Source organism: Callorhinus ursinus, unplaced genomic scaffold (assembly GCF_003265705.2).
Source record: "Callorhinus ursinus isolate GAN/ISIS: 27379988/994484 unplaced genomic scaffold, GSC_fseal_2.0 scaffold109, whole genome shotgun sequence".
In the NCBI taxonomy this organism is placed as follows: Eukaryota; Metazoa; Chordata; class Mammalia; order Carnivora; family Otariidae; genus Callorhinus; species Callorhinus ursinus.
In genome coordinates this window covers 455,321-471,016 of record NW_027397171.1, presented here as the reverse complement: position 1 = coordinate 471,016, position 15,696 = coordinate 455,321, and the positions used below count along the sequence as shown (strand labels likewise).

The 15,696-nt window shown below is 47.3% G+C and overlaps 1 protein-coding gene across 1 annotated transcript in view; it reads right to left on the bottom strand.

Moving 5' to 3' along the window:
* The window catches only part of GPX5 (glutathione peroxidase 5), a 7,676-nt gene extending 3,137 nt beyond the window's left edge, over positions 1–4,539 (bottom strand). Inside the window, exons 1-2 of the mRNA XM_025858539.1 lie at positions 4,453–4,539; positions 1,452–1,605 (exon numbers count right to left, since the gene is read on the bottom strand). Of these exons, the coding sequence (XP_025714324.1) occupies positions 1,452–1,605; positions 4,453–4,539 (241 nt within the window). The remainder of the gene's footprint in view (positions 1–1,451; positions 1,606–4,452) is intronic.
* Between the last annotated feature and the right edge of the window lie 11,157 nt (positions 4,540–15,696).

Sequence of the window (15,696 nt, the reverse complement as noted above, 5' to 3'; positions counted from 1 at the left end):
TCCCTTCCCTTCCCTTCCCTTCCCTTCCCTTCCTTTCCTTTCCTTTCACAAACTAGAGATTGCCCTCTCGATTCCATATGGTTCCTCGGTACCTCTCCCCACATCCTTCCTACCTGTCTTCAGTCACTGTACACGACCGCTTCCTCCTGTCTTCCAGTCCTTAAGCAAACATTCCTTAGTGTCCTTGTCTGTTATGTACAGAGTGGGAACTGAATAAATTGATTTTTAAAGTCACTGTAAACTGGCAAAATGAATTACGGTCCAACATAATGTTATTCGGTCTTGAATGGGGAGATGGTCTGAACTCTAAGGTACTTTATTAATTAAAACAAAAAGCAAAGTGGCAAGTGGTCTTTATATTATGCTGCAACTGTGGGGGGGAAGCAGAAAAAAAAACTTCTATCTATATATTTTGTACACATGATAATACCAGTCGTTTAGAGGGAGGGGGAAGGAGGTGGAAAGACTTCTCACTCTAGGCTTTTTGATTCCTATAATTTGTGAGACTTGTGAATATATTACCTATTCAAAGCATAATCAAAATGAAGTTCTTGTTAGTTTAAATATAAGTCCTTCTGTTTCTGATGAAATTCATCCTATTCATTATTTTTTTTTTTTTAAGGAGGCTCCACTCCCAGCATGGAGCCCACCACAGAGCTTGAACTCATGACCCTGAGATCAAGGCACGAGTTGGACATTTAACCAATGGAGCTACCCTGGCCCCCTTTGTCCTACTCATTACTCATCGTCTTCCAAACTCCGTGGTCTGAGGTATGAGAAAGACCCCCCCACCCCGAGTGACACACAGAGAGGAGGAGTCTAAGTCCTGGAGGCACTGAGTTGGAGCAGGAAGCTTTGCCTTTCTCAGCACCTGCTCTACCAGCTCTCCAGCCAAACACGGCTTCAGGTATAAAACCCCGTCCCCCTGTCTCTTTCTTTGTAGGTTACCTGTAAAACCCTGGACAAGTCTCAGAAACATCAATCCTGTCTCCGGTATTTACCAAGGAGACTTCTGGAATCTGTGGAGAGGCTCCTAGTCCTCGGAGATTTATTGATTCTCCTGGAACTCCCAGGAGCAAAGCAGAGGCAGGACCTAGGGAAGTGGTCAGCAAACTTTTTCTATAAAGGTCCAGATAGAAAATACTTTAGACTTTGCCAGCCAGATGGTCTCTGTCACGATTATCATCAAGTACTCACCCCTGCCTGGAGGCATGAAACCAGTATGTAAGTGCAGGGGCATGGCTGTGTTCCCATAAAACTTAGTTTACAAAAGCAGGCTGGCCAGGTTAGGCCTGTGGGCCTTTGCTTGCTGGCGCCTGACATCAGGGAATGAAGTCACTTGATCATGAGCATTGATTTTGGTATGTAATGCGAATATAATTCTAATTATGATTTAGAATATAATGAGCTGGAAACTTCAGTCCCAAGGAGATGTGGCTGTGAGCTCTTACCGGGGTACTGAGCTGTCAGGCCACAGTAGGTAGCCACATTGACAAAGAGGACGTGCTTGCCCGCGTACCGCTTGAACGGAATGTGCTCCTCTTCATTGAGGCTGAGGGCTCCATACTCATAGATGGTGCCTTTCACATCTTTGTAGCAATCCATCTGGAAGATTTAAAAAATGATGCTATTAACGACAACACTTCCTAACCCCTGTGTAAGCTTTCAAAGCACTCAAAGAGTAGTACCTGTATCGACTGAAAGCAAACCAGGAAACAGAGCAGTTGTCCACGGTGTGTATGGACTGAGACTTAAGTCTCGTGACTCGGAAGCCGCTGGGTTTTGAGCAAAGCAACAGTCAAGCCTCCCTGTCCTGTTATCCTGGGGGCGGTAGGGTACGAGGAAATGCGCTGGGATGAGAGGAACAGAGCAGACGTTCATGGGCTGCCATGGGAAGCCCTGGAAGGCAGGGCGGCCAAAGAGGAATGCTCACTGTGCCTCTGTGAGAATGAGACTCGCGTTGGCTCTGGACCGAAGGCATCCTGCCTGGAGTCTCCCGCAGGAGGGAAGATTCTGGATCGCTTACGTACGTAGTGGAAAGAGCTCTGACCTGGGAATCAGAAGCCAGCTCTGCTGTCAAGTTCTCTTGTGAACCTGGGCAGTTCTCATCCTTGACCCTCAGTTTCCCCACCGCTAAAGTGAAGACATTCATCTAGATTCCGATCAGGTCCTCACAGGGCCTTCCTGGTTCAACATTCTAGAACCTAGTATCGGCCTGGAACAGCCCTCTCTCTCCTGTCACTCGCTTGCTCGAGTGATGGTCTGACAAGCCGCGGCCGTGACACTGTCTGTAGCTCCCAGTGGCGGACATGGAGAGCACTATTCCATCTGCCAATGGCACCAAAATCTGTCTGGCAGCACCCCGCTGCCACAATATCAGCCCCCCAGCCCGCCCCATTCTGCTCTGGGAACCTAATCCTCGCCTTCATCACTGGCTCCATCAAGCCTGTTCCTCCCCAAGAGTCTCCTGAACATATTTGAGCAGAATTCCCTGTAATACAAATAAATTCCATGTAACAGAAATAAGCTGTCCAGACATTCTCACTGCCTGTTCTTAGGTTAAGTTCCTCTGCAAGGCAGATCTCACCTATTCTTCCTCCACTCTATCCACGTAGGGTCCTTGAAGGACCCCTTTTCCGACACTGGGTAAGCTGCTGCCGGTTGCTCATGGAGCACAGGGAGTATGAACAGGAAGCGTGAGAAGGCAGGCAGAGGAACTGATGGGAGAAAGGGGAGAAAGACATGATCTGATAAGGAAGGTCCAGATTAAACCAGGCTCCCCAGAAAGCCAATGGACTAGAAAGGATTTTAGCCAACACCACCTGTCCAGATGCAACACAGACAAAACAAGACTTTCTCCAACCTTCTAGGCCAACTGCCTCTACCACTAGCTCACCAGGCTCTGGAACTCGCTCCCTGCTCCTGGGCGGAAAGGTCCCTTCTCTATGCAGGCTTTTGCACCCCCCCCCCCGAGGGCATACACAAACACATACCAGCAAAACTGAGACATGCATAAAGAGAATACCATATGAAAGCATCCATCTGTTTCCATGATGCCAGGTTCTAACCTAAACATGTTTAAGAATTTGTCTCTTATTTTTTTCCTTTGCTACTGCAATGAAATTTACTGAAAATCATGTTGGGTAACCAGGGTGTGGGGGGTTTAGAGAGACTCTGGACCTGGAGAGCCCTTCTCAGGCCAGCTTACTCGGGATACTCATTGCTGCTCCAAACATATTTACTTAAGTCCCTATGATATGTCTCCAATACCTCCAGACTCAGCTTTTTATTAAGCAAATACTATAGCCCAGGTTCCAGGGTCTTCATACCCAGTTAGGCAGCCTTGAGTAACAGAAAAGCCACACCAATTCTCAAAAGTAGAGAGTCACCCAGGAGGTTCTCCCGTCAATTTCAGAGTGGTAGGAAGATCTTACCAGAGCTGCCTTTTACTGAACACTTTCCATGTGTCATAATTATTGCTCATCTGCCCACAAGGTAGATACTGTTGCTCACAAATTTATAAAGAGAAATCAGAGGTTAACAAAGGCGAAGGGACTTGTTCAAGACAGAAGTGATCGCCGCTCTACATGGATGAAAGGTTGCTTGCCTCTCGCTTCATGATTCCATTTTGCCTCCAAGTCATCCAGATCATTGCTGCCCTTCCCAGAGCTGCCCCTCCCTTTGCTATATACACAGTTCATCAATAAGGCAACTGAGCCATGAACTGACACTAGACTGAGGCCAGAACCCAAGACTCCTGATTCTAAATCCAGTTGCGTTAGACCTCCAATTATTTATTTATTTATCTATTTATGTATTTATTTATTTGAGAGAGAGAGAGAACAGGGGCATGGAAGGGGGGAGGGGCAGAGAGAAGCAGATTCCCCGCTGGGCTCGGTCCCAGGGCCCTGAGATCGTAACCTTAGCTGAAGGCAGATGCTTCACCGACTGAGCCACCCAGGCGCCCCTAGACCTCCAATTATTTTGCCCGTGTTTATGTTTCTCTGATTAGCTCTCTGACTTCATCCATAACTTCCACATCGGTTTCCTCCTCCTCCTCCTATAGGTGTCCCACTGAGCTGCATCGGAGTTGACTTAGCCTACCCTCTCCTCCAAACCCTGCCCCTCACTGTGAAGCCCACTGCCTTCCCGTGCCTCAGGCCCAGCTCTGATGTAAATTAAGTACTGGTGTGGCTGGAAGAGTATCCACGCCACCCTAACTAGAGATGCAGGAGAGCAAGGACCACAGTAAGGAGACTCTTCCCTACCTGTATTCAGCTCAAGGAACACCCATTTCTAGGATCGAAGAAGAGTCAAGAAGAAAAGAAAGGTTAATGGAAAACCCCAAAAAGAAAGAAAGCAGAGGTCAGAGTCTTACAAGAATGACTGGAGCAGGACAAAACAGTAACTTGACCTTGGCGCCCGACCCCGCCCTCTCTGGAGGTCACTCACCTTCATCTTCTCAGGCTTGGCATTTGTCTGTGCAAAGCTGACTAGCACAAGAGGAACAAGGTAAGAGGCCCTTAACTGTGCAGTCATTACTATGTCTGTAGATCCAGTCTTTGAGGCTGAGATCTCGCACACCCTGGCAGCCTTTTGATACACAGCCAAGCCTGCGCAGGCCAATCGCAAGGTGGCAAGGATTCCTGGGGCATGCGTGGGGACGTAGAATTTAAACCACATCCTCACCCACACACACCCCCGTGGGCACTCAGTGCTCACTGGTGCGATGCGGACCTGAGACTCATATAAATTCTGGCAGAATTATGAAAAGGTGAGGGCAAGCATCCATGGTCCTTGAAGATTACTGGGTGTTTTAACTGAGTGGATAGTAGGGTCCAGGTGCAGACAATGCCTCCCCAGCATTGCAGTGGGGTCGCTGCAGACGGGATGACAGAGATTCCAAATACCATTCTTAATCTCATGATGTGTGGACCACCTAGGACCTCTCCAAGAGGGCTGGAAGGAAACTGGCCCCAAGGAGGGAAAAATATTCTCAACATGTGCGAAGGAAGCCCATTTCTATGTTCGTTACGCAACTGCCTTCAACTGCTGACAAATTAGTAAGGAAAGCAACCAGCCCTACAGACAATGGGCAGCAGAAAATAAGCCAAACTGCGTCTGAGCTGGGATACAATGTTCTCCTCACCAGTAATCAAAGAAATGATGCATTCCGTGTTTATCAGATTGGCTGAAGTCACCTAGGTGTCATGGGTCTGGTCTAGGAGGTTCTTGTGCCCCAGACAGGGGAGGGACTAGTGGCTGCCAGTTTTCTGGAGGATAATCCACCATTAAAAATGCTCTTAATCTCCAGGAAGCCCCAGGGCCTGAGAAGAATAAGGAGACACGAATTCCTCTAAGAAAAATGCCGCATGTTGGAGTGCAGTTCCCAGCAGCCCAATAGTCCCCGCTAACGTGGGGACTAGATAGGGAACCCAGGCCTGGAGCCTAGGAATTGCTGGATTTCCCACTTGCATAATATATTTATCCCCCACCCCCCAGGGAGGCTTGTCAAGATCTTCCTCCCTCTTGTGTACAATACTGTCTACTTTTGGACCTCAAGGGCTGGGATCTGAGCTCGTCGCACTCCCGAATTCATGATCATTTGTCCTTGCAAGGCCCCTCTCTTGTTCTGTGTGCTATTCCCAGGCTTTGGCTCCCAAACCCCATTCTCCCCCCATGGGTAAAATATGTTTAATATTCCTATTGTTTGTTTTCTTGAAAACTGTGTGCGTTCCTCATCAGATTATTAGCCCCTTGAAGCTTAAAACATCACTGGCTTCCCCTCCCCCACTGACTTCCCCTCCCCCCCATTTGGACGCACATTCAAAGGGTTGAGTTAATCAAACTCTTAAACTCATGGCACTTTAGCATCATTAGGCTGTGCAATGCCTGTCTTGTTATATATATATATATATATATATTTTTTTTTAAGTAGGTTCCACACCCAGCTCGAACTCACGACCGTGAGCTCGAGACCTGAGCCGAGATCGAGAGTCGGACCCTTAACCCACTGAGCACCAGGCGCCCCTTACTGTATTAATTTTATTTAAATGGGTTTTTGTCCCCCATCCACGCCCCCTGTCGGGAAACAGCCCTGCAGCCTGGAAGGCTGGCGGCCCCTGATGACGCGCGGCAATGTTCGTGGGGGCTGGCTCTTCCTCACACTTGGAGTCCCGGCTCGGCCACCTCCCCGGTGCTGAGACCACACAGCCGTCCCCAGCGGTGAACCCCCGCCCGCCCGCCGGGCCGCCCTCCCCAGGGCCGCACAGCGCTGCCTCCACCTTCTGGAAACTCGGTGCCATCGGGCTCCACGCTCCGACTTGGGCATTTCTGAGCTCTCTTGGAAAACAAGCTTTTGTTCCCCCAGATTCCCCATCTCTCCTCAGAGGCCTCCAGTCTGGTGGGGGGAGGAGGGAGCCTAAAACATGACCTCTGACCCAGCCGCAAAGCTCCACCCCCCCCCCCCCCCCCCCCCCCCCCCCCCCGCCCCGGAGGCGGCTGAGCCGGGTTTCCTGTTTGGTGTGTCTGCCCCCCCACCGGTCCTCGCTCTCTCGGTTCATAGAATGATGGAGATTAAAGCGTCGAGCCTCAAGAGTCATGTTTTTCATTGTTCCTTCCCAAGCTGTGTGACCAGAGTCTGCGCCTCTGGTTTTTATTTGTAAAATTGGGAGAATGATGTGAACTGGACCAGCCCTGGCCGTGGCCCCAAGGTAAACATCCCATGTTTACTCAACAGATGACAAAACCGGCGTCCAAGTAGAAGAACCCATTTCCCCAAAGTCCTGTGAAAGGGCACCCTGCCCCCGCCTTTCTGTTTTAAATTCCTTGCTCTCTCTGCCATTTTATCTTTGCTCAGGACACAAGAACTCCCAGAGTAGAAGAGCAACTCTGCCTCACGGGGCAGGTCAAGTGGCCTAAAATCTCCCCGAGCCTCTGTGTCCCACTGCTGTGGTCTCTGTCCCGGAGAAGAGAAGTCTCCCGACATCTCCACGGGAGGCCGGCGGGGGGGGGGGGCACTTCCTGTCTCGGTCCACAGCTGCTGCCTGATCTTCCACTTCCACTAGAGCCGCTGATCAAACCCTGTCGTTTCCTTTCCGGAATGTGGAAATAATCTGCTTGTCTTCTCTCTTCCAGGCTCTTCCCTTCCTGCAGCCGCTCGAGCCTCGAGACGCCTGCTGACACCGCTCCACTCAGGAAGTCAGGCTACCCAGGCTAGGAGAGCATCACACCCGGACAGGCAGGTACCCAAACCTCTCCTGGCAGCGCCCTCAACCCCGCTCCCAGGACGCCCTCCTGCGATTCTCGGCACACAAGCAAAAATCCGGCTCCCTAAAACACATCTCTTTGGACTTACATTCTTGATCTTGGAGGTCCGTAATTCTGAGTACTTTGGGATTCTACCTCCCCTGCTCCAAATTATCTCTATATTTATGCCCACGGAGAGGCAGGGGAAGGCAATTTTATCAAACAAGATTTTAAGTGAAAGTGTTTGTGACCTGAGCCATAACTTTAAGGCGGAAAACCTGTCCGGATCTAAATTGGCCATAAATTCTTGTCACTTTCCGACTTTAAAAATCCTACAATTGCAAAGAGTCCATAATCTTCAGTAGACAGGGTGGCAAGAATCCCTGTGTCTCAACCACTCCTGCTCTTTGCCACTCAGACTCCAACTTTTCCTTGAGCTAGGACTCTTATGAGGAGAACTTTCTTGCCCAAGGTCACGTGGCTAGTGAGCGGCAGCTTAAAGACTCAAATAAAGCCCCCAGACTCCTTGGCCTAGCCTGTTAATGACTTGATCCTACCTGGAAATCAATACCAAGTTTCTTGTGTTTTAGCTAAAAGTGACAGAAGTTTGGTTCCTTTGATCATAAAGGAAACAAGTTCCACTTTTGCCGAGATGCTGTCCACCTCCTTCTCCCAGATTCAAACCCAGTGTCGGCAACCCAAACCTGACCTAGAGATTTTTGTCCCCATTTACTTGGGGACAGTTTTACTTGAATATTTTCCCTGAATTAGATCATCTCTTTGGGCATCTGAGATCCCCACGCAGAACTCCAGGATTTTCCTTACTCTGGGTGCAAGTGTGAGACCTAAGACCCATTCCTAAATCTGCAACTTTAAAATAATATTGTGTATGTTTATATAATATTTGTAGTTCAGAAATACCCTTCACATCAGTGATCCCACTCAGCCCTCCCAGTGAACTCTTTGCATGCGGAGGACACACATTCCTTGCTTGAATTTGCAATGGAAAAGTGAGGTTCAGAACGGGGACTTGACTTGGGCAAAGTCTCAGAAGAGTGTAGACCTAGACCATAAACTTGTGTTTTTATTTCAAATCCATCTGTCTCTCCACTCTCGGCTCCATTCCCCATAAAACATGTTTGGAAATGAAGGAAAGTCCTTGAGAGGCCACTGTCCTTTTGCATTTAATTTTCATCCTCATGTTTCCTTAACCTTCTGACTTCCTTCCCCAAACATGCTGAGGTCTGGGGCTCTCCTCTGGTCGAGGCTGGCCATGGCCCTGAGCCGTCACAGAGGCGGCTGGCCTGGCACTAGGACTGGACTTTCGAAAGGCTGTGTCACTGGTGCCAGCCTCCTCCCTGGCCTCCAAGGAGGAGGAAGGCTGGAAGAGATCTGCCTCTCCGGGGCTGGGCTGGGGAGGCACTAAGAGGAAGGCTGTGTGCTCCCCTAGGCAGTGTTCTTGTCTGTTACTCCTGCCCTAATGGGCCGGGGGAGGGCGTGGGAGAGAGCTCCCTGTCTGTGCACAACCACCGGAAGTTGAGGAACCCACACCATTCAAAACCCGAGCCCTCCCACCTGCAAAGCCTCCAGTCTGTGCCTCAGGCCCTTGCTGCTCCCAGGGAAGGAATAAATACGCACCATATCCACAAGCACACGCTGCGGCCTTCACCAACGACTGGAAGAGCGCTGTGAGGCATTGGGAAAACACCTCCCTAGGCCTCAGCTTACCCACTTATAAACCAGAAAATCGCCAAAGTCCCTTCTAAGGCTAACATTCTCAGTTTATGTTCCCAGCTTTTGAGAGATTCTGATCACCTGTGAAGCTGATTGGATCAGTTTTTTTTTTTTTATCCCTACACAATTGGGAAACAAAAGTAAGAATCAAGAAATCTTACGAATTTCGAGCTCGACTGTGTCATATAGGTCATAAAGGTTTTCCAGGCCACAGCTGTATATGTGAGAACCAGATGCTCAGGAAAGTGGAAAGATTGCCCTGTCCAAGTTCAAGGCCAGGGCCAGACAGACACAGACTCTCCATCCACGTTGCAATCAGATGAGATGCAGAACAACAGGTTCGAGACCGAGACCACTTGGCTTCTCCGCCGCCATCCTACAATCCGCTGGCCTGTGGCACCTGAGGGAGGGCATCAAGGGCCGTGGGAAACAGCAGGAGTTGACCTCGAACCTCCCTGCAGTCGTCCCAGGGACACCCAGGGACAAGGTGGGCTCTCTTTCGGGCTAAGACCAACAGAGGCAGGACATACTCACAGATGAACTGGTATGATGCTCGGGATTTGCTTCAAAATGACCCTGTGTAAATGTGTCTTATGTCGGGGGGTGGGGGTCGCGGTGGGGAAAAGCGCATGTGGATCTAGACAAATGAAATTAGCCAGCAGTTGTGCCTGTCACGGCTGATGTGAGTAATACGTACGTGAGGTGAATCATACGCTCCTCTCTACCTTTTGTACACGTTTGAGATTTTCAGTAATAAAAGTTTTAATTTAAAGTAACACGCTGGAGACGCCTGGGGTAGGGGACTTCTTTAAAACTAATGGATAGAAAAGGAATAGAGCAGGTCAGGGGGTAAATAAGATAAGCAGGGAGGGAAGGGGCAGGAAGGAAGAAGACAGAGAAACAGCGGGACGTCAGTGAGCATTCACTAAGCCCTTACTCCCTGCCAGACATTTCCGGGGATAAATTCTTAATCTTTATTTTAACCAACTGAGCCACCCAGGTGCCCGCTCTTAATCTTTATTTTAAAAGTCAGTATTATTATGTTCTTTTCCAAAAAAGAAATGAATACATAAAAATTACATAACTTGCTCAAAATTGCATAGCTAGAAAGAACTCAAAGCCAGGTCTGTTTAAATCCTAAATCCAAACTTCTTGCCCCGTACACGATGGGGAGGGAGGAAAAGAGAGAGCAATTGTAGACACTGAAGAGTAGAAAGTGTAGAAATGGGGGAAAAATAGGAGAAAGAATGAGAATCAGTGAATTCGGCATCAGGGACTGGGTTGATAAGAAGGCCTTCCAGAGTCATTCCTGGATCCACAGGCAGCAAGGGCTGGTTTTGCTCAACCTCGATCCTTCTGAGGAATGATTAATCTTTCATCAGGATAAGTTCATAGAAAATCTGTTGTGCCGTCTGCTGAGCTTACTGTGGAGGGAAGACAAATTCGGCAGTCCCTGTCCTCTGCTGGTGCCTGCACCCAGGGCCTCCCAGACATTTGTGACTGGCCCTGCCACCAACTTCTTGTGAGAGCGCGTGGGTGTGTTTGTAAACTAAATTATAGCAGAAGGGGAACAAGGAAGAGATAAATACAGAACTCGAAGAAAGTATAGGTTAATCGTTGACAACAAGAAAGCAATGTTACTTCACATTGACTTTGCTTCTTTTTTCTCCATTAAGGAAAATATATATTTAAACTTAAAAGAAGAAAAAATGCAAGACAAAGAGAATTTAAAGTTAAAACCAGGGATTAACAAAAGCCATCCACTGGTATGTGAATTTGTGGACACAAGCCAGACAGATATTTCTCAAGATGAAAATTAAAACCATAACTTAACCTGCACTGGTTCTGTAATCAAAGGGGGCTTTCAAATATTAAACCTGCCGAACCCACACAACCAATGGGAACAAATGCTGGCCTCCAAGAGATGGTGTGTGTGTGTTCCCATATAATCCTGCCCGCATCACAAGAAGCAGATGTCCTGATAGACCCTCAGATGAGCTGATTTTCTGAGGCGGGGAATTCAGTTAAAGCTTGTTTATTTGTTTGTTTCTAAGTAACCTCTTCACCCATCGTGGGGCTCAGACTCACGACCCCCAGACCAAGAGCGGCATGCTCTTCCCACGGAGCCTGCCAGGCACCCCGGGACATGTTTTAAACAGACTATTAATACACATGTAGGTGCTGGATGATGCTGTATTCCAGCAAGGGGTTACCAAAAGTCAACCACAAGCCTCTTTTTTTTAATAAAGACTTTATTCATTTATTTGAGATAAAGAGAGAATGAGAGATATAGAGCACGAGAGGGAAGAGGGTCAGAGGGAGGAGCAGACTCCCCGGTGAGTAGGGAGCCCGATGTGGGACTCGATCCCAGGACTCCAGGATCATGACCTGAGCCAAAGGCAGTTGCTTAATCAACTGAGCCACCCAGGCACCCAACCACAAGCTTCTTAACGTTGTCAGTTAAACTCTAGGTCTGGGCAGAATGTTCCGCACTTCGCCTCTCTCTGCCCTGCAAACTTAGATTTTATTTCGTGGAAGGTACAAGACGTATGCTGGTCAAATGCACAGATCATTGATAGCCGGTAAAAATAGCTATTATGATAGATAACAGATTAAGATTGAAAAGTTCCATTGCCTGGGTGGATAGACTAAAATAGGCACCAATATCATGATGGCAAAATTCATATAAACTTAGACTGACTTTTACTTGACATTAAGTCAAAAGTGAATCAATAAAAATAAAAAATAAAAATCAGTGAACTAATAGTGTTTCAGTGATATAAGAGAAAATAATGCTATCTTGGACTACGTTGATTACTGCACAGCATTCCCAAAAATGTGATTTTAATTGTTCAGATCAGATCTGAAATAATGTTTCTACCTGTGGACAGAACAAATTAAAATGTAAGTTAATAGGGACACCTGGCTGGCTCAGTGAAAGAGCATGTGACTCTTGACCTCGGGGTGGTGAGCTACAGCCCCACGTTGGGTGTAGAGATGACTTAAATAAATAAAACTTTAAGGGGTGCCTGTGTGGTGGCTGCCTTCGGCTCAGGTCATGGACCCAGGGTCCTGGGATCGAGCCCCGCATCGGGCTCCCTGCTCCGCGGGAGGCAGGCTTCTCCCTCTCCCGCTCCCCCTGCTTGTGTCCCTGCTCTCGCTGTGTCTCTCTGTCAAATAAATAAATAAGTAAATAGATAAACAATCTTTTAAAAAAACCTTTTAAAAGTTTTAAATATATATAAATTAAATATAAAATATATATAAATTAACATATACATTAATAAATCAGACCATATTCGAAATCAGCTGGCTTCCGATGTATGCTTGCTGCACTGTGAGGCAGGCGGACAAGAGCAGGGAGGGACAGAGCAGATGCTTGCCACAGCCTGGGAGCCACCCCGGCTAACGGGACAGGAAGGGCCCGGCCACTGAGGCCACAGGGGGACTTCCAAGAGCAGAGCAGGCGCACAAAAGGTGCAGCTTGCCCTAAGGTCCCAGCAAAAGCTTATTAGAAACTCATGAATATACAATACAGAAACAAATACGACGAGAACAGAACGCCTCGTGGGTAGGCGCATGCGCAGAAGCCGAATGGGCTACACCCACCAGCTGTCAATCAAAAACGTCGATCGGAACCAAATTTACCTGCACGGAAAGCAGGCTTACAAGGTTGCAGCTCCGCTCCTTGGGGCCGTTGCTGCTCTCGTCCCGGCGTTGGTGGGCTTTCTCTCTTCACCGTGTACTAGACTTATCTACTCTGTAGACTGTCTCCCCATCCTGGTCTGGGGTCTGCAATTCTTCGGTGCATCTGGGACCAGAACCGAGCGACCCGGTGGCAGAATGGCCGGATGAACTACTGAAGGGAGGAAGAAACGATCTGTCTGCCTCGATTTTTGGCCCCGAGGGTACCTTTCCTATGCAGCCGGCCGAGGGAACTTTTAAAAAAATAGGCTCTTAAATCCATGGCAGTGTTTCCCCGCTTAGAGTTCCCAAAGCTGCTCAGAGCACTTACAGAATCAGGAGGGTGACGAGGCCTAGAAATCTGAGCCCCTCTTGCTTTCCCGACTCGCTTGAGGGCTCGTGCCCCCGCACACTGGCTTGTCCCTGCTTCTCCAGCGCGCAAGGCTCGCTCTCACCCGGGTCTCCACGCAGGCTGCTGACAGCCTGGGCCCCTTCCCCCCTTCCCCGCCCGCTTCTTCCTCCGAATCGCATCTGCCCCTGGTTCAGGCCTCACCCCACTTCTCCCCTCGACGGGGAGACCTCTAATGAGGTTCACTCCGGGTTCCGCTGTGTGACACCATCTGCAGTTTTCTTGGCAGGGCCTATCGAAGTCTGTCACTTTCCTGCTTATTTAATGAAATACATGTGTGCTGATTTATGGTACACCTAATCCATGGGTACAGGTTACTTTGATTTGTCTAAAAGGCACCTACCTGGGAGACGAACCATGAGAGATGATGGACTCTGAAAAACAAACTGAGGGTTCTAGAGGGTAGGGGGGTGGGGGGATGGGTTAGCCTGGTGATGGGTATTGAGGAGGGCACGTTTTGCATGGTGCACTGGGTGTTATGAACAAACAATGAATCATGGAACACTGCATCAAAAACTAATGATGTAATATATGGTGATTAACATAACAATAAAAAAATTTTAAAAAAAAGTTAACAGAAAAAAAAATAAATAAAAGGCACCTACCTGTATTTATTAGGGTCTTAATAAACATTTGTTGAATGAATAAGTAGATCTCTAGATGTTTTAGAGTAGTAGTTCGTAAATTTGGTTGTAGGTACATAAGCAGTTTTACAGATCTATTGAAAACTATGGGCTCCTTCTCACTCTCTCTAGAAAATGACACTATACACTATGGTTATAATATCAAGGGGTCCCTGATTCCTCAATTCTCATTGCTGTCTATAGCTATGTTGGTTTGTTTAAAACACCAGGAACAGAAAATCTTTTCCTCTGAGGATGTGGGTTTCATCCAGAAACTGATAGGAGTAGATGTTCTGGCCAAGGAGTATTCTGCCAGTTCCCCATTTATTCAGAGGCTTTGAAACAAAGACAGATATCCCTGGAAGCTCAGTTTCTCTCTCATCACTGGCTATCGGTTTGGGCTCCAGTCTGAAAAACCACAGCCCTTGAGTAAGGCCGTCACTGTGCGGGTCCGAGGCCCCATAGGTACCCACTGAAGAAGCAGCACCCTCGTCTGTCTCCTGAACTCAGGATTAGTGCACTTGAATAACACTCCGTGCTTTTATATGTCTGTGGCATTGAAGCGTGGTGGACAGAACAGTTGTGTGATCGATGACCTTGTACAAGCAACATGTTTATAATAAGGCCTCTGTACACGCATCTATGCGTGTATGCCATGGCTTCCTTGGGACCTAGACCAACCAAAGCTCAGCATGCTAGAACAAGGAGACCACACTTCTAAAGTACCCCAGCGTGTCTTTGCTGAAGATCCAAGAAGAGGAATCACCTTCCCAGCAAACTTGTGGAAATACGTGGTCGGTCAGCAGAAAAGCACAAGCGGGCTTTTCCGGTTGATCCTGTTACTCGGCTCTCCACGTTCATTCAGCTCATGCTCTTTCTTTGTGCCAATGCGATCAAGTCCCTACTTCTCAGCAGAAACGTGCAAACACTTCAGGCCAAGGCTGTAGCCTACCTTTCCTGACATAACCCCTCCCGTAACCCCTGTCTTGGCTAAATGAGCTCCAACCTAATGGGAATGCTCACTCTTCCCTGAAAAAAAGGAAAAGAAAAAAATCAGCTTAATTTTTTCTCCTACTAAATAAATAGTATACACGTATTTTAAATGTGTTAGCTCCTTCTTTGACACATCTATGTACTTGTGATCCTGACAAACCCCTCTGTGTAATAGCTACATATGTTGAACAAAATATTATAAGCATACTATTGAAGGCACCTGCACTCTGATGAATTGGATGAGCAGAATTTCATAAGTTTCTTTAGTCATTTAAAAAATTTTCCCTTTATAATCAGTGTTTCTTGTGTGTTATCCAACACATTTTTCTTAATCCCCAGGTCACGAAGGTATTCCTTGTTGTCTTCTACAAGCTTCATTGTTTTGCCTTTCACATTTATATCTCCAATACTCCTAGATTTCATTTATTCACAAGCTTTTATTATGAAAATTAAAAAACATACACTTATGTTGACAAAACAGAAACATGATCACTGGAAAAATAAAAGTGAGGGGGCACCTGGCTTGCTCAGTTGGCGGAGCATGTGGCTCTCAATCTCAGATCATGAACTCGGGCCCCACGCTTGGCATGGAGCCTGCTTAAAAAAGAAAAAAAAAGTAATCACTGGATTATCCACCTCATGTTTTCAGCAGTATTAATGTTGTTAACTTATGTGCATTTATGTGTGTTTGCTTATTTGTTTTGTTGGATTATTTGAAAGTATGTTGCAGACACACAGATACATCGCCCCGATATACATCAGTAACATATATCCTAAAAACAATATTTCCTACCTAAAAGATATCTGATTCTTCCTCAAATATCAGTAAAAACCCTAAAATTTTCTAACATTCACTCCATAATCAAAATCATCCAACAGTTCCTAAACTGACTATAATTTTCATTCAAACTGGGATTCATTCAAGGTTCACGTTTTGGTACTGATTGCTAATGTATTTTTCACATCTTTTACTTTAAAGATAGAACCATCCCACTAAAGTGCTTT